Source organism: Galeopterus variegatus, unplaced genomic scaffold, assembly GCF_000696425.1.
Source record: "Galeopterus variegatus unplaced genomic scaffold, G_variegatus-3.0.2 Scaffold5415, whole genome shotgun sequence".
Classification (NCBI taxonomy): Eukaryota; Metazoa; Chordata; class Mammalia; order Dermoptera; family Cynocephalidae; genus Galeopterus; species Galeopterus variegatus.
The window spans coordinates 106919-134706 of record NW_007731526.1 but is presented as its reverse complement, the minus strand read 5'-3'; the positions used below and the strand labels follow the sequence as shown (position 1 = coordinate 134706).

The window sequence follows — 27788 nt, the reverse complement described above, 5'->3', positions numbered from 1 at the left end:
AAAAGGTGTCTGACATTCTTATAATCAAATGAATGGGTGTTCAGAGTTCTTTGTAAAGCATACTTCTTGAGAGGCAAAGACAGAACACGTAGTTCCCTCAGACTTTTGCTACTTTCACTTAATTCCAGAGCTTTCCAATACTCCTACTGTAGTCAGCATCATTCTCTGTCTCTTTGACTTACTGATTCATTTATTGACTCGTTTAAGTGATATTAATGAATGGCTTGTTTGCCCTGCTGAGCAGCACTAGGCATTTGTGAGTTAGGTCAAAAGGCAGTGGGGGACATGAAGGCGTTACATTTTTGTAAAAGTCTGTTGTGCTTTATCACTCTTGAGCATTTTAAGTCATAAGCAATAGAAGAGAGTAACAATGTGGCATAACAGGGCATAGATTTTAGAGCCATAAACAGGGTTCACATCATGGACCTTCCAATTAGTAGATCTTCGACTTATCCAAAGCACTTAAGAACAGCTATAATGCCTATAAAGTTTCTAGTCTAGGGTCTGGCATGTAACACCTCAATAAAAATAGTCATAATTATTTTATAAAATGGTAACCTTGGAAACATATCTTAGTTGAACATAAATGATATTTAATATTAGCGAACATTTTTAAACCTCTCATGAAAAAGCTTAAGAACATCCTTCAACTATTTTAGGGATGAACAATAACTGCTTGGAAAAGATAAGTAGTCATCTGAAATAATTTAAAATATTCTATTATATTTTTAAAATTATCTTTAAAGCTTGTAGCAAACATGAAAATGCTTGATTTGTCTACATTTTCTTTTTGCCATTGAAAAAGCACACAATAGAAAGCACAAGAGCAGTATGTATGACAAATTTTGGCTGGCAAATAAGCACCCATCTTATATTCCTCTATAAATGTAGCTTCACAGAGAGAGGCTTTCCCTCCAAAGATATTTATCACAGTCCAGAAACAATTTAAACTAAGAGAAAAGAAAAGGCACCTTTACTTTCCCCCCATTTCCAATTCTTGCACACACACACAGATGTCAAAAAGATCTTGTGTTTTAATGTTGGGAAACAAGTATTGTTTAAGAAGGATAAGCTTATAAAATAATACCACCTCAAAAATTATTTGGAAGTCTATATGACTAAAGCCAAAATTTACAAAGGAAGATAGATAGATAGATAGATAGATGATAGATAGATAGATAGATAGATAGATAGATAGATAACCTATTTTTTGGGTACAAAGTATTTTATGAAGTAGGATTCAGTTTTTCCAACCAATCCCACCCTCACACCCTTGAGCCAACAGAGAAAGATCATTTCATGACCCCATGTTTTTCATACTCTGCCCGGTATGAATTCCCCCCTACCGCTAAAATAAATAAATAAACACACACACACACACACACACACACACACACACACACAACCGGCGGGGGAAGAAGACATAACAACTACAGTTCCTTGAAGTTGATACGACAAGCAAACAGAAAGGACATTGTTGGGTGGGAGGGAGGAGAGGGAGGAGGGAGGGAGGTTTCGGTAATGGGTCACAGTAATCAACCACATTGTATATCAACAAAATAAAATTAAAATAAATAAATAAATAATTTTTTAAAAAAAGAAAAATTCTGAGAACACAGTACATGAATGTTGGGGAAAAAAATAAAAATAAAATAAAATTCCCACTCATCCTTAATAGCAGAAGCTGAACAATACTTGACGAAGCCTTTTTTGAAATCTTTCAGGAAGAATTAATCAACTTATCTGCTTCATCTAAGCATTTCTGTTCTCTAGAACAATAAGTATCCATTTTATTATGATCGCTGAGAGCAAAGAAAGCTCTAAATTCCAAGTGCTCATTGCAGTGCCTGGCATATAATGTGTTCAATGAATGTTTTTTGAATGAATGATTTACTTTCTTGACTCATCCATAACAAATTCACACATACTTCTAGGCATAAAAGTTGAGTAACAGACATCATATAGTTCAAAATTAACAGGATAATTATCGTTCAAATTTGCTTCTTAAATAACTATGAACATTAAAAGCCACAATTTGAAATTTTGGCAGTCTAGCTAAATATTGCCACTTCTCTAAATAAATTCAAATAATGATGACTGCACTGAGAAGTTTAGAAAAGTTTCCTAATATAAAGTATCCATATTCCAGGCAAAGAGAAGGTGCCATTCTTGAGGATAGTCAGCCACTTTCAGGAGCTCTTCATCCACTTATGATTTCAATCACAGAACAATATTATGCACTTAATATCTATTTTCACATTATTCAATAAAAATGGTTGTGTTTAAAGGGGCTCTTTTTTTAAAAAAATAATCTCATCTACCATTCACCTTGTAAGGGGAGAGCAAACAGGCACAAAATACAAATTGTCCTTCACTGCTCTGCATATATGATTCATTTTTGTGTAAAGCTATAGTACCAGAAATAATACTTACAATAATTTTAAAAACCTAAGAATTCTGCATTACAGATCAATGGATAAGATAATATGCTGAAGTAAGGTTGAGAACTGAATGTATAGCACACAAGTTACCAGGTAGTAAATTCATATGTGATATAATATTGAAGTATATTATCCCATTAGAGTTCCTATATTAATAATGTCTGTGAAGTTGCAAACATAGGCAAAGAGAATTCATAATGTCGAAACCCCTATAGTTTCTTAATAAGTGTTTTTAAATTTTTACTGATAATTAAGTAAAATATCTTCATAGACAACCCAAGTTTACAGTAAATAAATTTATTTTAGCTACTTTTCCTATAAATACTGTAGATATCTCCATGTATTTTTCCCCCAAAGTACACATCTGGAATGTGGGTAGAATTTTTCTTTGTATCTCAAATACCATGCTGAATATATTTATTTTAAATTTATTTCTTTAACTAGCTGTTTTCCTATTATTTTTCCTGAACCTGCTTTCTAATGAGAAATGGCCTGCAAATGAGAAAATGAAGTCTGAATGACACATGAAACAGTAGAATCCCACCAAAATTTTATTTATTGAAAAATTTCTCCACTATTTCCCTAAGTTTCAAATATGTTATCAATGTTTTCTTCTTGGGGATTTGTAAACGGTAAATTTCAAAAGTGTAATTACCTCTAAAATTTCTTGCCATGCAGGAGTTTGGTTTTGCTTGCAACTAAATAAAACATCTAAGAAATTACGCATTACCAATGGCTAAAATCTCTTCCTAAAATCCTGCAAGTGAGGTACATATTGACACAATCTGATATTTCTTTTGAAAACAGAGACCTTTTCAAAGATCGGTTGTTTTTTTTTTAATTCCAAAGAAGAAATACCCTTTTTAAAACTTTATCTCAAAAAAAAAAAAGCCTTTAATTTGTTGTTTCTTGTTTAAATTAATTTTTAAAGTTCTTTGCTTAGGGCAAAAAGAGCAGAATGCACTGTGGAGACATTTCATTTACTCCTACATTTTGTAGAGAAACTGAAAACAATCAATTAATTAGTTGATGTCTTAATGTGAGAGGGAAAACATACAAAAGTCATTTACTCTACCATCAAATGAGATAGCACAGGCCAATGTTGTTAAAGTAAGCTTGCTTCTCAGAAGTAGGGATGCTAAATAGTGCTGTGTACAAAAAGACATTCTGTGGTCCAATGCTGTTTGTGAAATGTGTGTTCAACAAAATAGGTAGTGAAGGACTTCTCATAGCATTTAACACGCTAATGTCTATTGTAAATCACGTCATATGTTATAATAGGCAGACTTTACCAGACAGAACTATTTAATAATAAAATCTTTCTTTCCCTTTTTTTTTTTTTTGAAGGAGGGAGAACATGTCTGGGTCCTTGGCCAATACATCTGTATTAACTACAACTAGGTCTTGATATTCCTTTTTTTCTTACACGTGTTCCTACATGGCTTTGTAGCAATAATTTACCTTAGTTAGAAAGTTACATTTCTCTTGGACATTTGGTGGTGTTTCGATGGACATTTGTTTTCTAATTTGCCATGTTGGAGAGAAAGAAGTACCAACCTGAATGCTTCCAGGTACTCAACATCGCCCATGGGGGGATCAAGGCCACCTGTCCAGGCAATATTTATATTGTATCCTTCTCCCAGGCCTGTTCCGACCTGGGAAGAGAAAAACACACCACCATGGGTAGAGAAGGGGGAAAAGAGAAGAAAGCAGGAAGAGAGGAAAACAAACCCGTGGGAGCTCTTGAAATAAACATCAAACAACACGTCAAATCAGTCCAACCTTGCTTAACAACCAGTGCTCTGGGTTATGCACTTGTTCTGCACTGGTTCTTGGACCCTTGGGACAATTCAGTAATCTCATGTAATTTAAAACACCAGCAAAGGACAAGAAAATTAGGGGTAATCATGCAGTGCAATTACCAGAAAGATACAAATAAAAGTGGGGCTCTAAAGAAATAAACCGAACCTCATTTGGGGCTCCACTGCCAGGGAAAAAGTTCCCTTCATCATAGCGATGGAGTGAAATGTACAGGATGCTGGGGTCAGCATAAAAGGCCTGCTGTGTACCGTTTCCATGGTGCACATCCTACAGGGAAAAGAAAACAGACGACAAATACAGTCATGTCTAACTCTGTGTGGAGACAACCTTGCTGATTTCTAGTTGCTGGTTTTTCTACCCCACCCTCCTCATTTTCTGTCTTCTCTTTTTCTTTCTCCCATTCAGCCTGCTTCCACACCACCCCCTTTACTTCCTGAACTTTCAGGCAAATTACCCTTTAATGCACTCATTTTTTAAACTGGCTTCTAAAAATCAGGAAACCACAGCGAGCATGCCCTGGAGACTCCAGATGAGCAGTCATTGAGAAAGCCCAGTCCTTTGGTACAATTAGATATTTATACACCGGCCCTTTGTACTCTTTGCTTCAGTGATGGAATCTCGCATCCTGTTTTATGGAGGAATTTTATGACTTATTAACTGCCAACAGTTCATAACCCCTCAGGCTTAATTAACTAGCCTCATTGGCCTCTGAAAAAAGACTAATGTTTAAACTACAAACTAGTATTTTGCAGAAGGATCTATGGCTTACAGGGCATTTTCACAATTCTTGACAGAACACTAAACATACCTGTATGTATTGATTTGCCAAGTCTCAGCATTAAGGTCAAAGGCTCTGCAACCAGCTGAGTAAATTGGCTTTCTTAAAGCATTCAGTTCAGTTAGCAATCCCTCAGCAGTTAGAATCACTTCAAAAGAGATGCCAGATGCAAAAGGGACTTCATACTTTATTTTGGTAAAATCGTAACGGCAAGAGTTGAAGACACAGGAGCATGCTCATTAACTTTTAAATCATTTGGGCCAAAGCAGAAAGATGGCATGAGGCTTTATGAAATTTTGTCCAATCTGCCTAATTTTGATATTATATCATGGTTATCTTCCCAACTTCCTTCCTGCTCTTTTTTTCTATTCCCTCTCCCTCTCAAAAAAAGAAAAGAAAAAAAAAAAAAAGCCTATGTCATTAAATGAATAAAAAATTCTTAGACTATTTGTATATGATAATATTCAAAACCTGACAGTTCTTTTTTCTTATTATTTTATGGTGTGGACATATACCAGAGTGGATATAAGAAGTGGGAAAAATAAAACTGATAACATTTTCTAAAAATGTCTTCACGAAAAACCTCAGATGTTATGACCTAAATTAATATGCTTCCTAATATCATCTGAACAAAAATAAAATGAGCCACTCTAAAAAGTTAATAATCTATATATTTGTATCGAACAGAATATTATTGCTATGTCTTTATCTTATATATATTTCCTGGTTCTGTTATAAAAAAAAAGTTTTGGTAACTTGTAACTATATACTTATACTTTATTTTATGCTGGTAAGAATCACACTATTTTCAACAGCAGTTCCTAGAATTTTTAAGTGAGGCACTATATTAAATACTTGCATGAATAATTTAATAAGTATATGGAGAATCTGGTATTATCTCTAATTTAAAAGATAAGTTAACTGAGATTCAGAGAGTTTCCGTAATTTACTAAGACTGCATAGAGAGTAAGCTGCAAGACTAGAACTTGAATCTACTTCTTACTCCAAAGGCCTAACTTTTAACCATTATACTGTCATCTTAAACTTACATTCATTATCTTTTTGATCCTCTTAGCAAACCTGTGAGGTGATATTGTCAGTCATTATTGCTCTTTATTGAGGTTTATGTAACTCTTCTCCACTCCAACCTCCAGCCCAGAACTCCTGAACTAGAGACTACCAAAGCCTCCTTTTGTTGAGTTCTGAAAACCTGCACCGAGCTCACCATACCCACGGTATAGACACCTCTTCCCCTTCTATAGAGTACACTTATCCAAAATTAATTAAGGAATCATACTGTAGGGGTAGATATGCATCATACCAGAAACTTGTTCCAACTAAAGACATACACATTAGGAAAAAAAAAATAACTTACTGAAAATATATTAATTCCTGAATTGAATATTATATTTATGAATATTTAGGAATATCAGAGGAAAGGAAGAAGGAGATAGCAAAACTGTTTTCTTTTATGCGATCAAAAATGAAATGATTTAAGCCATAATGTCTTTTGTGTTTTCTACTGGATATTTAGAGGATGGACAAACAAAATACTTTGAAAAACAGCAGTCAAGGGTTGCTTGCATTTCCCTTATACAACAGCAATTTTATTCAGGGTTGTAAGACAGATTTGGCTCTGGGCATAAATGCAATCACAATTTGAAAAGCAGAAAAATATTGCCTCGATGACTTTTCTTTCTCTAGGGACACTGTAAAGGTTTATTTAAGAAGGTCAAATAAAAGATGATAATTTGTCTCAGATATAAAATCATTTGTTCTTGAAAAATGTGTTTGGTGCTTATTAGTGCATAAAATTCTGGATAAGAAATATAGTCTTTTCCTACAGTCTAATCAGCTTTTCAACAAGCATTATTCACTAAAATATACAAATTCATTCTAACACTTGGGAAATTCTTGATTCTATATTCATATTCACTAAATATTTCCAGATAAAGGTTAAATCCAAGTTTGTTTTTTGTTTGGGGCAACAATTTACAGTATAGCCTTAAGAATATCTTTTTTGTTGTTTTTTCTTTGTTTATTTTTTGCAAAATATTCATACAGAGTACTGACTGCTCAGGTATGACCTGAGGCTGATTCCTCTGTAGCAACAAATACATGTACTGGACTAAAATAAGAAAATTATCAGTGATTATGAGAAATTATTATAGAAATGAACTAAATCATTAAGAACCTCAAAATAGTCCCTGTATCTAACATATTCTGGGAAATACTGAAAAGTCATTTCAATATTTTACTGGTTAAAAAATATACTGTGAAAACTGATTCTTTACAAGGATTTAGAACCAATATATTTTCATTATTATGTTAAAACAGCTTTGAATGAATCATATATTCTACCAGCTGATGTTATCATTCATAATTACTTAGTATAGAGACTTGTGACAGAGATCTAAATGTACTTGATCAACAATGAAATTTCCCCAAATCTAAGACCATTTGAAATAATTTTTCTTTTACAAAAAAAGTCTAAAAAGTGTTATTTTCTAACTAAAAGTCACATTACCTAACAGTCACCTGAGTCATGCAGGCAAATCCTACTTCTAGGACAGGTTAATGCCCTAAACACAACAACGAAGCAAGTATACCAGCTTCCTCTGCATGTCAATCTGAATGTGTTTGGAATCTTCCCCAAGAAGAAGAAAGGAATGAATGGGCTCTACAGATCAACTAGAATCATTTCTGCCTAAAATACTCAACACCTCTGAATTTGGCTGTGACCTAAAATATTAGATGAATTAGAACTGGGCTCTGTATTAACTAGGTACATAAAAATGCTGACACTAGCTGCTGCACAATGGAGTGGCTTTGCCTTTTGTTGGCCCTAGATTTTGTGGAGGTAGTTCACACCCACCAGCTAACATTAATGACTTTAGATATGCAGGAATGAAATACTTTTGTTATTGAAGAACTTTCACCTCTTCTTTTTTGCTAACTTCCAGAAGAGACCTGTCAGCCAGGGAGAACGGATGTCTCAGCACCACGTGGCACTTTAAAACTTCCTTTTCAGCAGCTGGAAGAAACAGGAATTTCCTCAAAGTAGCCCTGCAGCTGCAGAATTTGGAACACTTGAAAGTAAGACTATGTGGGCTGGTGGTGATCTCAGAGGCAACCCTTTGGACAGAACTTCATATATTTAGAGAATTTGAAACAAAAACGTCTCATCTACAGTAGCCTATTGGGAAATCAGTATCCTTTAAGATTGGATAAAGAAGCAAATTCATAATCAAAGGCCAGTAAGCTTACAGGAAATGTCTTGGAGCTACCAAGTAACTTATTTTATAAATTGTATCAACTTATCTCCAGCGGTCTTCTATTCCTATATTAATGTACAAAAACAAAACTTTACATATAAATGCTCTGAAGTAGAAAATGTACATGTATCACAAGCAAGACATTTTAGTTTGCAAGTCTTTTATTGTACAATTTATTAGTTTTAAGATTGGATATCGCAAATGTGCTTTCAAAGGGGATTCTTTTTTTTTTTTTTTTTTTGACCGGGAAGGGGATCGCAACCCTTGGCACGGTGTTGTATGCACCACGCTCAGCCAGTGAGAGCACCAGCCATCCCTATATAGGATCCGAACCCGTGGTCTCTGCGCTACCAGCGCCACACTCTCCCGAGTGAGCCGCAGGGCCAGCCCTCGAAGGGGATTCTTAACAGTTATTGATTATCTTCATAAAATGAACCATAAAATGGTAGTAGAGGAGATTCCTCAGAAAATAAATGCTGCAAGATTGTTAGGGATAGGACAAACAGCTGACCAATTGCCTTTCCATATAATTTTCAAAAATTTAGGAAGCTTGGAAAATTTTTTCTCACAATGTTTGGTATGCATCTGCTATCCTTTCTTCAAGTTTTTGGCTTATCTTTCTAGCATAGACCTTACAGAACTAGGAGCATACTAAGGAATTTTTAAATTTTAATATCTTATAAATCATGCAAAAAGGCAATTATTAATTTCTTAATAATAGGTACTGATGCCCTCATTTTAGCAAAATTTTAAAGCTTTGCAAAATTTTGAGACTTAAAATAGGTACCAATGTCCTCACTTTTGCAAAATTTTAAGACTTTGCTGTTGTAGTATATCTAGGCCTTCAACACATCTCTTTAACGATGAACTATGACCTACGGTGAAATTTAAGCATGTTTGGAAACTATATGGGAAGTTGGGTTTCAATAGTCCTCACACCAAAGTGCTGGCAGGAAGGCTACACAGAACAGTGTGCGGAAAAAACATGCATTCCAACCAAGCACTAGAAGTGGTTATCGGTCTTCCATTCCTTTTATCTTCATTTTAACTTAACTAAGTATTTCTTCACATGGCTTTGTTTGTGCTCTCTCAACCCTTTGGTGTGTCTACTTAACCGAATGGAAGGGCTGGAGGGTGAGGCCACGACTTCCAATAAGATTTAATTATGAGTGCAGATATGAACAAGATTTAGACTATTAAGCCTTGCACTTCAAAAAAACCTTTAACATATTTTGCCTTTAAATCTTTTATCACCTGCAAAAATTAATTAAGTGCAGATGTAGCAGGTTCGGTTTGGATGCCAGGGTTCATTTCCTGTCTATGCTTTGTCAGACAACCTATTACACCTCCTCGTGAACTGGAGGCAAACCGAAAAAGGGGCTCATAAATCACCATGCAGCTTTCTTTCACCCTTTCCTGGGTTGGTCCTTTTTGTATGGGGCAGAACTCCAGCTCATTATTCATGAATATACTATAGACAACATGCCAAGTGTCATCTGCATTTAAACAAACCATTTGTTAAACAAATTATAACTCTATTGTGTAAGAATGCATCATCTTAAAATGCAAGACTAATCTCATGCCTATGACTTTTAATCACTCAGGGTTCCCGCAGAGAGTCATCCCAAACTGGCATCTGAGATCTGAGATCTTCTCAGTAAGAATGACATGCTGACTTGTTTTAATAATACCACTGTTGCACAACAGGCAACATGATTGCTAACCAAGGGAAGTGGCCAATTGGTTACCAAAGCAACAACATTCTTTCCAGCACATCTGACTATTTAAAGTCTATATTCTGTAGGGAAAAGTAAATTCAGGTTCTGTTGGGTTATTTTAACTGTGGAAGTATCAATTCATTTAAGGATCATAAATGTTGCCCTGATCTGCTCCTTCTTCTCATTAAATTGCAGTTAACACCATGAAAGTGAAACGTGAATGTTTATGGTTTCAGAACTGCAATCCCGAATTTAATGAGTTTCCACATTCAAAGGAAACACACCCTTCAGTTGTTTGCAAGTGCTAAAAGCAAGACAACCTAATAGAGAAATACAAATCCACTCCCTTTTATCTAGAGTCACTGAAAATGCAGCTCTGGCCAGGAATACATACCAGATCTACAATCAATATCTTGCTTATATTTAGTTGGTCTCTCAAGTATTTGGCGGTAATTGCAACTGAATTAAAAAAGCAGAACCCCCTGCGGAATAGAGAAGAACAGAGAAATAAGAAAGCAAATCATCCAGGAAAACCATTATAAATAATGTTCAGAGCATTTTTTAAAATGCTATATGATCTCTGAAGCCATAAATCTGCTTCTGGGAGTACCTCGCAAGATTTTTCAGTCCATCTGTTAACAATTAGAGGCTTCAGAAACATGCATGGAGCAGGTGACCGCCAGGAGCCGTGGCGCTTGGAGATGGGCAACAGTCCCTGGTACTTACATGGCTGTGGATTCTTCAGCGTGATGGCCTGGGGGCCTCACAACAGCGAACCCATTCTGCAAGTACAAGAAAGGTTTTCAGTGGTCAGATATGGGGGGATTGCTTGGATCTCTCTGCACTATAGAGCAGCAGGAGCACACACACAAAAAGGACTAAAGTCACTTTGACACTTTCAAGCTTGTTTTTGTATAGAATGAACAAAAACAATATATATAATCACATTTTCTCAGATCATGTCTCACAAAGAAGGCTCTCACAGAACCATGGGAGGAACAGAAATTTGGGAGTTGTACCTAGCTGGCAAAAATGCACGTCAGCTGTTATACTAACATGATTCATTTTCAGGATCGACAATTTATTTTATGACATCAACATAAAATAAGGAGGGAGAAGAAATTCACTCGGTGCAGGTTTGGGTCAAAGTTTGGAAAGACCAAGGAAGATCCAAAGTAAAAATTCTTTAGCTGGATCCCCTCAATGGTTATTTCCACTCCTATGTCAGCAAAATGATAAATTTACATTCACACACTCACATAGACACAAAAGAAACCCCAGAAAGGTGAAAAATAGAACAATGGAAAGCCCATATTTCTTCCAGTCTATAAATTTAGCTTGGATGACTGCCAAGATTTGCAACTTTATTGGATTCCCTAAGTCAATTTCTAGCCCACGTTCTGGAATTTTATAAAGAATTCCAGGGCTGAGTAGCAATCGGATCTATCCACGATCAAGGAATGCTTTAACCTCCAGATTAGTTGGAATGCATCACACAAAGCTGAAGTAACTCCAGCATGGAGGCAAGGAACTATAAATCCTTGCAAATCCCGCATGTTCAGAAAAGTTGGGTTGTTTGTCATGAAAAATAATCAGTTATCAAATGGTTCACACCACCTTTCACTTAACTATGATTCAAGTAACATGCTCAAAAGAGAATGTTTCCTTAATACACAAACCTAAAACTTTTGAAATAATTTTAATAAACAACAGTTAGAATGAAAATAACAAATATAATACAAGGCAATATAATTAACATGTAATGAACTTTTGCAATTAGATTAACAATACTGAAAATCTTTTATAATTCAGTTAAAATAGTATATTTTATGGGTAAAGGGCATAAGACAATATGAAGCAGAAAACAACCAGTGACCAATATCTATAAGAAAAAAAATTCAACTTAATTAGTAATAAAATAAACACAGATGAAAACCTCAACAAGAAGCCATTTTCCACTCACAAAATTAGAATGTTTAAAAATACTTTATGCTGACAATGAAGTGGTACCTTACACACTCATATGCTGCTTATTGAAGGATAATTTAGTCTTTCTGGAAAATAATCCACCTGTATGTATCCAGTGTCTTTAAAAAGCATTGATACCCTTTGAATTAGTAATTGACTTAAAGGATTTTTTCCCTAAGGGTGTTATTAATTATGTACACAAGCTTTTACATAAAAGACAATGTTTTATTTACAATAGGAAAAATGGGAACTATCTAAATTAGCTAATATGTGTAGAATGGTTAATAAATTACATTATATTTATAGTATGGAATATTAAACAGTCATTAAAGGATTGTTATAAATATTTAGTGAGACAAAAAAGACTTTATAGTATTAATTTTTAAAGAGTTAGCATTAATAATATACACAGTATGATACATCTGAGGGAAGGTATGATATGAGTTATTTTATTTTTAATTTATAATTTCATTATATTTTCCAAATGGTTTTACAACAAACATGAATTTTTTCACAATAACAAAAATATTATAAAACACAGAGAAATTTGAGAGGTAAATGTTAATGGGTCTTACCAGAAGAGTTGTGTTTACATTGGTAGAAAAAGGATTTAAAGGGCATTCTGGGCAAGGGAAAAGCATGAACTCAGAGAAGAAAGCATTTTAGAAAGTATCATGTACAGGAAGTCTATCTTCTAAAGTTCATGTTAAAGAACAAAATGGAACTAAAATCTCATAGGTAATTAGCTGGATTATACGGGGCGAGGGAGAATAAGTAGAATTGAATTCCATCTTCCTCTTTTCTATAGGCAAATTCTTTGAACAAAGGGTCTGATTTTCACTTTATTATCTTCTGCAGTAAGCTCCACTGCTTCTGAAAGTGCTTGATCTTAGGTTGGAAATTATCTTCTTCTTGCCAATATCAACAAACCTTTTCTCATCATCATGATCCACCCAAACCCTCCACTGTGCCCTCTACATTTTCCATGTCTTTTCTGAGGGCCCCTTTTATGTAGCTGAGAGCTGGCAAGGCTGCTCCCCCCCAATCTGCTCAAATGGGGGCTCTTTCCTCTCTCACGCCTCAGCAGATGGTGGAGCTGGCATTCTCCTGGTTTCTTCCATGTCTTTTCTGAGGGCCCCTTTTATGTAGCTGAGAGCTGGCAAGGCTGCTCCCCCCCAAACTGCTCAAATGGGGGCTCTTTCCTCTCTCACGCCTCAGCAGATGGTGGAGCTGGCATTCTCCTGGTTTCTTACCACTGCTTTGAGAGTGTAAAGCCCACTGAACCCAGCCCCACAACACTTTCTTGTAAAAAAAGGATCAGATTCAGAAAAAGAGAAGATAGGACACAATAAGATGCCTGAGACTGAGTCCTGAGGCAGTCGGGCTCCTTTTCTTCCTGCTACACTAGAGGAGGTGTTAATCCTCCTAAAATCTGTCTCACCACTTTGGGTTGGATTCCCTCCTACTTTTCTACCACCATTTTGTCAAAATTTCTCACTAACATGTTAAATTCATATTTAAATTTCCCTCCAAATTATATGCATTTCATTGAGATTTAAGGAGACCCAACTTTCTGCCATTTTGAATTTATAATTATATATATTTTTATATAAAAGGTCTCCATCCTCAATCCCATCAATCCTTCCAGCTGCCACACATCATTTTTTCTTCTTTTGATAGCCAAAATTCTTGAAAAGGTGGTCCATCCTGCTTTCTCCCTTTTCTCTCTTCCGCCTCAGTCCTCAACCTCTAACTTCTCTTCCAACTCCATCAGTTCACTACAGAAGCTTTTCCAAAGGTCACCAGTATCCTCCACATCACTGAATCCAAGGACATTTTTATTCTGTCAGCACACTGGCCTCTCATTACTGTACACTACTGGATACATCTTCCTTTTTACAGGACTTTCCCCTTGATTTCTTCATACCCTGTTGGTTTTCTTATCTCACTTTCCACTTCCTAATCAGTCTCCCTTGGAGGCTCATACTAAGCCTGCTCATTAAATATTGAAGTTACTCAAGGCCAAGACTTAGGCTTCTCCTCTCCTCTCTCCACACTTCCTAGGCAATGCTATCACTTGTATGTATTCAGACAACACTGACCATCAGATACTTCACAGATTTCTATTCCTCAGGTGAACTGTCCTCTTAGCACCAGACCAACATATCAGCCCACCTACTCAATATCTTCACTTGGATATATCAAGGACACTGGAAATTCAGTACATCAAAGGTCAAACAGCAGGTCTTCTCCCAGACTTTTCTAACTTGGTATTGGTGCCATGATTCATCCAGTGGCTCAAGTCAGGAACTAATGAGTTGTCTTTAATGACTTTCTCTCCCTTATCCTGCCTCCATCTCATTTTAATTCATGACCAATTACTGTTGATTTTGCTTTGAAATTTTATGTATTCAAACATATGCACTTATGTCTGTATCCATTCCTTGAATATTTTGCCTTTTGAATTTCTTTCTTTCACTCCTCCAGTAATTATTGTTAGAGATTCCAATATCCACACAAACAACCCATTCAATACTCTGATCTCTCAGTTCTCTGACTCCTTGACTTCAATAAATTTACCTTCTTTTAACAGTCATACTCCTATGCCCTGTCATTATCAATCAACTGTAGTGGATTGAATTGTGTCCCCCCAAAACTCTCTGAAGCTTGAATTGTGTTCCCTAAGTTTTACATATTATAAACTTAGCCCAAACTGTGACTGTTAAGAGGGTGGGAAATCCTATGGTATTTGATATGGTAATTGAAAGGTGGAAGCTTGAGGAGGTGATTGGTTCATAGGACTCTGCAGTAGTAAATGGATAACAAATGGTGGTCAGGGGCATGGTTCTGAGGACTTTAAAAGAGGAGAGTCTGTGGATTGAATTGTGTCCTCCCCAAACTCCCCAAAGCTTGAATTGTACCCCCCAAGTTTTGTCTATTAGAAACTTAGCTCCCACTGTGACTGTTAAGAGGGTGGGAAATCCTATTATGGTAATTGAAAGGTAGAGGCTTGAAGAGGTGATTGGGTTGTAGGATGCTGCAGTAGTGAATGGGTTAAAAATGGTGGTCAGGGTGTGGTTCTGAGGGCTTTAAAAGAAGAGAGAAGAAAGTCTCTCTCTCTCTCTCTCTGCTCTCTCTGCTTCCACCATCTTGCAATGTGAGACCCCCTGGGTCACTGTTGCCACCACCAGATGGACTTTGGACTTCCCAGCCTCAGAAACTGTAAGCAATAAATTTTGTTATTCTTTATAAAATATCCAGTTCCATGTATTTTGTTATAAGCAACAAAAATGGACTAATACAACAACATTACCTCCATAATTTCAACGTCAAGCATCCTATCTCTACTATCCTATCTTTCAAATTAAAGCCTCTTCTGCACTGGGACTTCCAATACATGACCACATTTAATTTTTGCTGTCCATCATTCTCCCGCACCACCATGCTCACCTTCCTATTTATCTGGATAAGACTTCAAGTCTATCACTATACTCACTCTGTTGCATATGCTTTCAGTCACATTGTCCCTTTTCCCCTCCAACATGCTCCCCTGGTATATTAGTCAGCTCCAGCTGCCATAACAAAATACCATGGGTTTGGTGGCTTACAAAACAGGAATTTATTTCTCAAGTCCTTCAGGTTGAGAGTTCCAGATGAAGGTCCAGCAGGGTTTTTTTCCCTGGCAAGGGCTCTCTTCTTGGCTTGCATACAACTACCCTCTCACTGCAGTCCTCATGGTCTTTCCTCTGAGCACTTAGAGAGAAAGTACTGGTGTCTCTTCCAATTTTTATAAGGGCACAAATCCTATCAGATTAGGGACCTTATGATCTTATGTAACCTTTACCACCTCCTCACAGGCCCCATGCTATGGGTTAAGTGTGTCCCTCAAAAGTTCATGTACTGAAATTTTAATTTCCATTGTAACAGTGTTAAGAGAGTGGAAAATCCTATTATGGTTATTAAAAGGTAGGGCCTTTAAGAGGTGATTAGTTTGTGAGGACTGTGCCCTCTTGCTAGGCATTCTCACCATGTGACACCCTGGTCACCATAAGACCCTGTAGGGAGTTCCCACTAAGAAAAAAGTCCTCACCAGATGTGTTTCTGGACCTTGGACTTCCCATCCTCTAAAGCGTAAGAAATAATTTTCATCTCTTCATTCATTACCTAGTTTCAGGTATTCTGTTATAAACAACAGAAGCTGCCTAATACACCCTGTCTCCAAATACAGTCACATTGGGGGTTAGGGCTTCGACATATGAATTTGGGGGAGGCAAAAGCATTCATTCCATAACATACTTTCAGTCACTTTGTCCCTTTCTCCCTTCAGCATACTCCCTGGCAAAGTTACAATCCTAATAAAATACAACTCACTCCTGCTCTGCTCATATACCTAAGTATACAAAAAAGTCATGACTGGACTGGTCTTCCTTTAAATTCACCATCACAAACCTCAAGTGGGCTCATGAGATGCACTAATCAATAAACTGTCCAAGTTTTTCAAATGAATTTTTTCACATATTCTTTCTTCAGATCTTTAATAACCCCTGCTTACTCTTTACCCTGTGATGATGATGTTGCTTCTTGCTTCACTTAGAAAATAAAAGCAGTAAGAATAAAATTACCAAATTCTTTTTCCCCATGAAATCTATGAACCTACCCCCACCAGTCCCTGATCCCATAGAAAAATAATTAATTGGCATGTGCATTTATCCCACCCCCTCTTACTTATTCAAAGATATCTCACCCATAACTTTCCCCTCTTCTCTGGTATCATCATTTTTGTCATCTATTGGATTATTGCCATCAGAGTAAAAACCATGTTTAAGTCTCTGTTCTTAATAAAAAACAAACCAAACCAAAGCAAACGAAATGACAAATAATAGTATTATATCACAATGTAATATGGTGATATATAATACATAAAAATAATATAATATAAATAATAAGAAGATAAGTAATAAAATCTAGTATTTGATTGTTCATTAAAGCCTAACATTTGTGAGGCAGATAATATTATTATCCCCATTTCACAAATGAGAAAATTAAGGCACAGAAAAATTGAAGAACTTGCTTAAGGTTTATATCTAGCAACTGACAATGCTGGGATTCTATCCCAGACAGTCTGGCACCTAGGAACAAGCATGTAAGACTGGCTAACTGCACGATCTGGCCTCTGCCTACCTATGACATAAAAAGAAATATGTATTTGGTCTTTGCCCTTTTTTCTTCCCATATAGGTTTTAAAACCACTGGACTCTCTGAAATGAGTGTCTTTTTGTATGTTTATGAGATGATAGGTCACTGGGAGCTCCTGGACAGCCTCAGGATGGGAGCTGCTTGCCAGGGGAACCAACCGCATGATTAGAAGGCTGGAACTGTCAGCCCTTGCCACCAGCATGCCCCCACACCCCCACCTCCTGCAAGGAGAGGGACTGGAGATTGAGTTAATCACAAGTGGTCAATAATTTCATCAATCATGCCTATGTAAAGAAACTTCCATGAAAAACAAAAAGGACAGAGCTTGGAGGGCTTCTAGGCTGGAGAATATGTGGAGGTGCTGGGAAGGTGGCATGTCTGGAGAAGGCATGGAAGCTCTGTGCCACTCCCCAGTACCTTTTCCTATGCACCTCTTCTATCTGGCTGTTCCTGAGTTGTATGTTCTTTATAATAAAGCAGTAAACTAGTAAGTAATCTAGTTTTCCGGAATTCTCTGAGCTGTCCTAGCAAATCGAACCCAAGGACAGAGTTGTAAGAACCTCCAATTTATAGCTGGTCTGTCAGTGTACAGGTGACAATCTGGACTTGCAATTGACTTCTGAAGTGGGGGCAGTCTTGTGGGACTGAACTCTTAAATAGTGGGATCTGATGCTAACTCCAGGTAGATAGCGTCAGAATTGAGTTCAATCATAGGACACTCAGTCAATGTTTGCAGAGAATTGGAGAACTGCTTGGTGTGCAGTTCTGATATCAGAAGTGTTCTGTGTTGAGGGGGAGTATAGAGAAAAGCTTTTGGTTTTTCCTTTCACCACCACTTCGGCTTTATCTTGTACCACCATCCAACTTGCTTTATGCACTCCAGCCACACTGACCTTTTGGTTCCTCCAGTGTGTTTTGCTTTCTGCACATGCTCCTAGTTCTGTGTGGAATGTCTTCCACTTACCCATGCCCTCTCTTTGCCTAGATAATGCCTCTTTTTCTGCACATTATGGCTCCAACATCATTTCTCCAGAGAAACCACTCCTGAGCCTCCATGAGTCACCATCAGGTTCCTGTGTGCTATGGTTTACGTCTCCTTCGAAATTCAAGTGTTGAAACTTAATGGACAATGTGATGGTATTGACAGGTGGAGCCATGAAGAGATTTATAGGTCATGAGGGATTCTCCCTGGTGAATGGGATCATGGCCCTTATAAAAGAGACTTCATGCAACTTTCAGCTGGCTTGCCCTTCCACCTTCCACCACGTGAGGACACAGCACTGGTTCCTCTCCTCTGAGATGCAGCATAAGGGGCCATCTTGGAAGCAAACAGCAGCCCTCGCCAGACAACAAAATCTGTTGACACCTTGACCTTGAACTTCTCAGCCTCCAGAACTGTGAAAATATAAATGTCTGTTCTTTATAAATTAACCAGTCTGTGGTATTTTGTTATAGCAGCTTGAATGGACTAAGTCACTCTGTAATATGCTTAGAGTTCTGCCAAACCTTGTTTTTGAGAATTCGTCTTCATTTGCAATGATATACCTCTTAGTGTGATGATTTGATTTGTTTTTATTATTTTTGATTATTGTGGTTTATAGGATCAATGTCCACACCCCACTCCCTAGGGCATCAACATTTTTCTCACCATTTTATCCTCTAGACTTGCATAGTACCTGACATATAGCAAGTGGCCAGTAAAAAATGATAAAATAAATTGAGAATATATACTACCCTGGTTCTTTTCTTCTTCTCTGGCCAATCCTCCACCGTGGGCTTGGCTGGAAGTTCTTTTCTCAACAGTCCCAGATTTTGCATCCCAGCTCTTTGTGGGAGGTCGCCTGTGAAACTTGGGAGCAACTTCTTTCTTAGAAATACATAAAATATTTTGTGCCCTACAATTAATGGAATCTTTAACTTAATGAAATATTGTGGAAAATTCTTTAAATGAGATTATTGTTCTTATAGACATATCTGTTTTTCACACTGGATTTAGAGCTTCTTGATAGGGAATTTGTTCAGCATTTTTCTGTATCCCTTATTGTCTGGTACAAAGATTTGTTACATATTACACAGATTGAACTAGGTTTTTCCTTAGCTCAAGGACACATATCTTTTCAATGAATATTTTGGAAAAATTTTCAATGAGTTATTTAATAATTCATAAACTGTTTTTCAAAGAACTCAATGATCTGCTAGTCTCACAAAACATAACTATCAGGAAAGTGTATACAATAAAGGATTCAACGGGTTGGTTTATTATTTTCCCATCTAATGCTAACAATAATGGATAATGATTTTCATTTTTTTGAAAAAATCTGTTTTCTCAAACTTTGAGGTGCATACGATGTTCTTACCTAATCCCTTAGTGACATTTGAGTGAGCAACTCAGCTGTAATAATAAAACCTACAATGTCATATTATTCCATACAATTTTGATGTTTTCTCTACCTCACGGAAAACCTGTTTGCTTTATGTTTTATTGAAGGTTATAAAGACCAAGCAGTTAATCTAAGCAAAGCAAATGCATGCTACAGTGCTTTTCTGTGGATTCATATCAACTTAATGGTGCTATAATTTTTACTTCAGCAATCTGTTTTTTTTTTTTTTTTGGTAGCTGGCAAGTGCAGGGATCCTAACCCTTGACCTTGGTATTATCAGCACCAGGCTCTAAACAAGTGAACTAACTAGCCAGCACAATAATCTGATTTTTAAAATCTCTTTTTAAACTTTGCATTCTTGGGGCCGGCCCGGTGGCGCACTGCTACAGTGCGCCGCTTGGGAGTGCGGCGACGCTCCCGCCGAGGGTTCAGATCCCACTTACAGACTGGCCGCTCACTGGCTGAGCGAGGTGTGGGTGCAACACCAAGGGTTGCGATCCTGTTGCCGGTCCCGGTCCGGTACGGGCGCGACACTGAGGGTTGCTATCCGTTGCCGGTCACGAAAAAAAATAAAAAAATAAATAAATAAAATAAACTTTGCATTCTCTCAAGTCATGAACATAACTAATCATAGAGCTTTGGCAGTATTTTAACACCACCAAGATTAACAATTGGTTTTTGAAGTACACACTCATATACCTATTTTTGTTGTTGTTGTTTAGATTAGTCTTGTAGATGTTTCTCCTTGGTTAGAAGGGAGGGATAATGTCTTCTCTGGTGTCATCACATGGGGATATGCAGGAGAATATTTGGTTGCCATATTTAGCCATGTGACATCCAGGAAAGGAAATCTGTATTGTCTTTAAGTAAAAATGTATTTGAACAAGGGGAAAAGGAATCTAATCATTTTAGAGTAGTCTGATTATTTTCACAACTGATGAAATCCCCATTTTCTAGACAAATTTATCAAAATATTAAATTTATTTTCATATTTCTCATATTTACAGTGAAACTCTCTGTAGGCAAATAAAGGCAGGCAGTAAACAAATTGCTGGAAACACTTTACACACTAATTTTTTGACTTCACGGAAGCTAAGTCTATTGCTATGGCAATAATGTATAATGAAAATTCAGAAAGTGCAAAATAATCTGACCATTTTATTTGTTGGATTCATTAAGGCTATCTCATGGACAGCAGCAATGTTTATTTTCATTTATGTATTCATTTCACGTAGCATCCCCATGGCCATGAATGTAGTTAATGTACGGTAAGAACTACTACTAATTCGTACCTATACAAAGTATTTTAAGTTTCAAAATCATGGAAAGTAAGGACCTAATCACAACTTACAAGACTGATGTAGTAAGAACACAATGTGAACCAGAACCAGCCAATAAATGGAGAAGCTAAAGCAGAAAAGCAATGATTATTTATATAAACATTAAGAAATACTAAGCAAAAACATAGAGCTTAAACTAACACTACCTGTAATACCTAGTAGTCCTGCTTGCTACTTACTAATTTTGATTTATTTATTCTGATTAAAACTATAACTATAGTGCAGAGAACAGAAAGTCTGTGTGATATTTATAAACTGACAGAGATGAGATGATTGTGCTTCTTTGTTAGTAGTTGATAAAGTATTAGATTTTACTTAATTTTTAAAAATGTAATTTTATTTTGAGAAGCTACATGAAAAAAATTAAAGAAATCTATCCTGTGGAGAAAAATTTTTTATATGTAACTGCATACTATACAAAGACAAATTAAGCATGTTAGACCAGCTGATTGGGATTCTGTTTTAAAAATTTCTCTCTTAATGTATTGCTAATTACCATCAGTAATCACCTCCCACTGTCTAAGTATCACCATCAAAGTGTTTCTAAATGTACTAAAGTATCAATAGTCAGTTAAATAATATATATAAAAACCAAGCACAGCATGGAAAAATTCTACAGCATATATTTCAAAGTAAAGATGTGATGGTTGAATTATTACTTCCAGTACATTGCTGAATTGAAACTTCACATGCAATATTTTATGTGCTTGAAATATTTTACTGGAAGCCAAAATCCAAGCTACCCAAAATTCATACTGATGCATTATCAATTTTAAAAATTGCTTTAAGAAACATTCCTTACCTATATATAGGTTGAGGATTTTTTAAAAGAAGAATAGTTGGGGATATTTTAATTTACTTTGCTACTCAGTGATAACTATAATTATCAAATATGTCTATGCAGAGGCTCTCTGACTGTGGCCAAAAGAAGTGGTGAAAGCAGTCAGAATCTGAAATTTACATGACTATGCTAGGACAGCACATTTTTTCTCCAAACAAATTGTTTTGCTCATAAGTACCATTTCCAAAATCTCAATATGCCTACCTGCCATGTGTACAAGTTCAATCAGAATAAGAATAATATGGCCAATGGTAAATCATCTACCCAAAGAATCTAAACATTTTGAAAATCTACCCAGTGACAAAACAAAAGAGTAATAAAAATAAGGCATGCATTAAGTGGTTTAATATATTTTTAAAAAATATATTTGTAGTAATAAACTTATGATTATTTATATTAAGTTGCACAGAGGTCAACAAGCCAGAAATTTGGTAAAGACATAAAGCTTTTGAAAGGTTTAATTGGATAGAAGATCCTAGTATTCTACCATACTGAAATTTTGTTTTAAAAAAGTATTTGATTGAGGCAACTGTTTTATATGTTGGACCTTGTTAGTGTGTTTTAGTTGTTTTTGGTTTAGGAGTGATAGGCATTAATAGTTGTTGTTAATAGAATTTAAAATATAAGTAATACTACTCATCCTGCTATATTGAGCACTTCATTTATAAGGATTCCACCCCTGCCCCCATTCAGGTAAAGTTGAATAAGGCAAAAAAGTCAATCAAAATTCTCTCGAGCCTGTGAAACACCTATGACAGGTCATGTGAATTTGATTCGACTCTGCTTCCCTATCCAAAATGGTACTAGTTACAATCAACATATTTCATTCTTTCACTTAAAGAAACTGAAAATTTTTTAGTGGAAATTAAACACAGTGTCTCTGTTGATATCACTGGATGTTAAAATTGTTGGATCCATGCAGTTGGATGAATACTACCTTTCCCTCCTGTAACTCTCTATTAATGAATTTGGGGATTTAAATGATCAGAAACCAACTTAGGAGCAGAAGGAAAAACAGATATCCTTTGCTCCTGCCCCACCTCTCCCACTTCTGTTTACCTTGTAAGAGCTTGTGCAACAATTGGCTCAGATTTCATTTTACAGGAATGGCTCAGCTATAGCTGTGTTATTAATGAGCTGAAATAGCCTACAACCTCAAGTTGATCATTATGAATATGACTGAGTTTGTCATTTATCCATGATGCCTTATACCAACTCCCATTCAAAGTTCCTGTTCAATTGTAAGTGCAGACTCTTTTTTTTTCCAATTTGATAATGATTTTTTTTTTCATTAAATTTTTATTTTGTCAATATACAATGTATATGGTTATTATGGCCCATCACCGACACCTCCCTCCCTCCTCCCTCTCTCCCCTCCCCCCCAAGAATGTCCTTTCCGTTTGCTTGTTGTAACAACTTCAAAAAGGTATAGTTGTTGTATCTTCTTCCCCCCCCCCAATTGTAGTTGTTATATCTTCTTCCCCCCCCGCCCAGGTTTTTTTTGTGTGTGTATGTGGGTGAATTAATTTGTTTATTTTTTAGCTCCCACCAGTGAATGAGAACACGTGGTATTTCTTTTTATCTGCCTGACTCGTTTCACTCAATATTATTCTCTCAAGGTCCATCCATGTTGTTGCAAATGGCAGTATTTCATTCGTTTTTATAGCTGAGTAATATTCCATTGTGTAGATATACCACATTTTCCGTATCCACTCTTCCGATGATGGACATTTGGGCTGATTCCAACTCTTGGTTATTGTAAAGAGTGCTGCAACTAGCTCTTTTGCCCATTTTTTGATTGGGTTGCTTGTTTTTTTCTTGTAAAGTTGTTTGAGTTCTTTATATATTCTGGATATTAGTCCTTTGTCGGATGTGTATTTTGCAAATATTTTCTCCCACTCTGTTTGTTGTCTTTTAGCTCTGTTAATTGTTTCTTTTGCTGTGCAGAAGCTTTTTAGTTTGATATAGTCCCATTTGTTTATTTTTCCTTTGGTTGCCCGTGCTTTTGGGGTTGTATTCATGAAGTCTGTGTCCAGCCCTATTTGCTGAAGTGTTTCTCCTATGTTTTCTTTAATAAGTTTTATTGTTTCAGAGTGTATATTTAAATCTTTAATCCATTTTGAGTTGATTTTAGTATATGGTGAGAGGTATGGGTCTAGTTTCATTCTCCTGCATATGGATATCCAGTTCTCCCAGCACCATTTGCTGAAGAGGCAGTCCCAACCCCAGTGAATAGGCTTGGTGCTTTTGTAAAAGGTCAGATGGCCGTAAGTGTGTGGGTTGATTTCTGGATTCTCTATTCTGTTCCATTGATCAATGTGTCTGTTTTTATACCAGTACCATGCTGTTTTGGTTATTATAGCTTTGTAGTATAGTTTAAAGTCAGGTAGTGTTATGCCTCCAGCTTTATTTTTTTTTTGCTCAGCATTGCTTTGGCTATGAGAGGTCTTTTGTTATTCCATACAAATGTCTGGAGAGTTCTTTCCATTTCTGAGAGAAATGTCATTGGAATTTTGATGGAGATTGCATTGAATTTATATATCACTTTGGGCAGTAAGTGCAGACTCTTGACATATCCTGTCCTTTACTTACAGCTAAACTAATCTCTGTGATGAAAAATAGTTTCACATGATTTATATTATGGTACTAATAATGTGAAAGTAAATTTCCCAGCTTTAATTTCTTGGAATTGAACTTTTTTAGAAGTATAAGAAAAGCATTATGTCTACTAAAGATTGTAGACAATTGGTTTGCCCTAATATGTAAGTCTTTGTGAGAAAGAGAGGACCACTCAGCAAACAGGCATCTCCTAATGGCATCTGAACCATTTGTAAAATTTAACTTTCAAATTAGTAAATCAAGGTCAGGCTTCTGTGTATTCTTTAATTGCAATTCACCAGAATGCATAATAATTTGAAATATGTTAATTTAGCCCCTAAAACCAATTAACTTAAACCTTTTAAAATACCTTCTAAAAAGACAATTTCCTTTAAAATCAATGTTATTAATCTATAACCTCTGAAGGATGGAAGTTTCACAAACAAAGTTTGTATCAAGCATACTAGAATCTGGGGGTGGGGGGGGAGTGGTTATGGAGTCAGGGAGATTTGCCAAGAAAACAATAAGGGTCATATGGGAATACCATTTTGCTTCTTTGAGTGAGCTCAAGGAAACAGGAAAATAGGAGCCCAGCATTAGCAGTTTAATGTATCCTAAAGTATAAGCATAGCTGCCAGCCCTGCTTCCTGAAGAATCCGGAAGGACAAAGTTTGTTGACAACACTGGAAAAGAGGTCTTAGGAAGCCTGGCATCTATGGCCCCTTAATGCCCAATAGCCTTGAGCCTGGCAAAGCTGTGTCTATATACATGACTAAACACATTCATGAAAAACCGGACTCCTGGTAGGAAGGAGAAAGGGCATCAGATGATGCTTATATACATGCAATTTAAGCCCTTTATGAAAATAGTAACAATGGATCCACTTTGAGGACAGTCTTGTTGTAAAGGGAGAAACTATCAGGATATGGATCTTGTTAAAGCAGTAATAATGCACTGACAGCAATTTGTTTAGTTTCTCAGTCAGTGGTTTCATTTGACACAAGGCCCGACAATTCAATTGGCTGAATTTTTTTGAAACATGACTGGTTTGGGGACCAAACTGACCCCCCAAATCAGGTATTTTTCATCATGTAAATCAGGCCTCAGTATGAAAAACTTTAGAAAAAAGCTATTTAGGCAGAAGAGTTTTGTTATTGCATATTTTTTAAAGAACCAGAAATTATTTTTTAAGACAGATGATCATAGCATTTTATGAAGATAATAGCAAAAAATAATAGTAACGACCAAGACCTAAGCAAAGATTATACTGAGGGGAAAAATTGTATTCACAAATATCCCATAGTAAGATTTCTTTTGTCACTATTCTCATATTTTACTACAGTAAATGGCTTTCCATCAACAGTGGTACTAACATTTAGTACATACAAACATTTCCAATTATATTTACAGAATATCAGAATTTTAAGAGTAATTCTTAGCAATGCACGTTATATAACTTATCAAAATGTCTAGGTTTTTTGGGTGAATGATTAAAACTTTGGCCATATCATTCTTATTCCAATTGTAAGTTTTCCTCTTGCATTAAATTCTAATTGTCCACGGCTATACACTATAAAAAGAATAGCTACCAATGAGCAAATTTGGTCAATTTAGTCAAAGTCAGGCAACTGAATAAAAATTTCAACCAAAGAAATTATATTATGTAGCATTACATACATAACAGCATCATCATGTAAAAAGAACAACAAATCAATTGACAAGATTTTTTATTTTACAAGTTTGTGTGTGTGTGCCTGTGTGTGTGAGAGAGAGAGGGAGAGAAAGAGAGAGAGAGAATAAAATTTACTATCATATAAATAAGGTGGGATATTCACAACTGATTAGGAGGAAGAAGGATGTGCAAAACCTTCAGTCCTCCAAAGTAACAAGAATTAACAGAATAAACCAAAAAGTCATGCTTTTCTTTAAATCACTGAAGAGCTTTGGATACAAAGTAAATTTTTAAAGAATTAAACTCCAAAGAAACAAGCCCATTCTAGCTTCTATTGTTTTTCTCAAACATGATGCTTAGCATATAATCAAATATTATAAGACATGCAAAAAAGGAAAACATATGGGACTCATAATCAAGAGAAAAATAAGATAACAAAAACAGACTTCTAAGTGACTCAGAATTATCAGACAAAGCCTATAAATAATTATGATAAATGTGTTAACAAACCTTCATGAATAGATGGACATAATGAAGAGAAGGAAAACTTCAAAAGAGATCTGGAATCTATAAAAATGATTAAATAGGAATCTTAGAAGTGGATAGTACAATGTGTGAAATGAAAAATTACTTGGATAGAATTAACAGCAGATTAGACACATCAGAAGACAGAAACAATGAATTTAAAGATAGGTTAAGAAAAATTATAAGAGGTACAGAGAAGAAAACAAGACTGAAGAAAATAAACAGAGCCTCAGTGTCCAATGGGACAGTATGAAGTGATCAAAGAAACATATAATAGGACCCTTAGAAAAGGAGGATAGAGAGAATGGGGCAGAAAAAAGGTCTTTGAAGGAATATTACCTTAACGTTCTCCAATTATTTTAAAAAATCAAAAACAAGAAACCAATGACATGGAAAGTTCCTTCAGACTGAAAGGGAATGATACTGGATGGAACCCTGAACCTGCCCAAATGAATACAAATCGGGAAGATTAAATATGTGGGCTAATATAAAAGACATTTTATAAATTATTTTTATATTACATATGTATATACACCTTCTCTTTCTCTCTCTGCCTCTCTTGCACCTACACAAGCACACACACAAACACATATAAACACACATAAACACTTCAAACTTGTTTAAAAATTTTCAGCTAAGAAAAATTAATAATAATCTAATGGGGGGATCTATAATACATGATACATGATAAAATAATACAAAGAGTAAAAGAAAGTAAAGATCATTACATCACTATAAGTCTCAATAAATGTAAAAGGATTCAAGTCATACAAAGTATGTTTTCTGACCCTAGTGGAATTAAGTTACACACCAATCACAGAAAGATCTCTGAAAACTCCCAAATAGTCAGACACTAAATAACACACTTCTAAACAACATATATGTCAAAGAAGAAGTCAAAGGGGAAGCTAGACTGTATCTTGAACATAATAAAAATCAAAACACAGTTAACCAAAATTTGCAGGATGCAACTAAAGAAGTATTTGGAGGGAAATTTATAGTACTAAAAATGCCTGTACTGGAAAAAAAGAAAAGTCTCAAATCTTTGAACTCAGCTTCCAATTTAAAAAAATAAAAAAAGAAGAGGAAATGAGATGCAATGTAAGCAGGAAAAAAATAATACAAATAAAATCAGTGAAATAGAAAACAGAAAAAAATAAATATTGACAAAACCAAAGACTGATTCTTTGAGAAGATCAGTAAAATTGATAGACTTCTAGCCAGACTGATCAGA

General features: G+C 35.8%; 1 protein-coding gene across 1 annotated transcript in view; it reads right to left on the bottom strand.

Moving 5' to 3' along the window:
• Positions 1-3907: 3907 nt before the first annotated feature.
• Positions 3908-27788, bottom strand: part of LOC103604821 (histone deacetylase 9-like) — a 114823-nt gene continuing 90942 nt past the window's right edge. The window contains exons 7-10 of the mRNA XM_008589401.1: positions 10760-10815; positions 10428-10515; positions 4410-4529; positions 3908-4096 (exon numbers count right to left, since the gene is read on the bottom strand). Coding sequence (XP_008587623.1) covers positions 3908-4096; positions 4410-4529; positions 10428-10515; positions 10760-10815 — 453 coding nt within the window. The remainder of the gene's footprint in view (positions 4097-4409; positions 4530-10427; positions 10516-10759; positions 10816-27788) is intronic.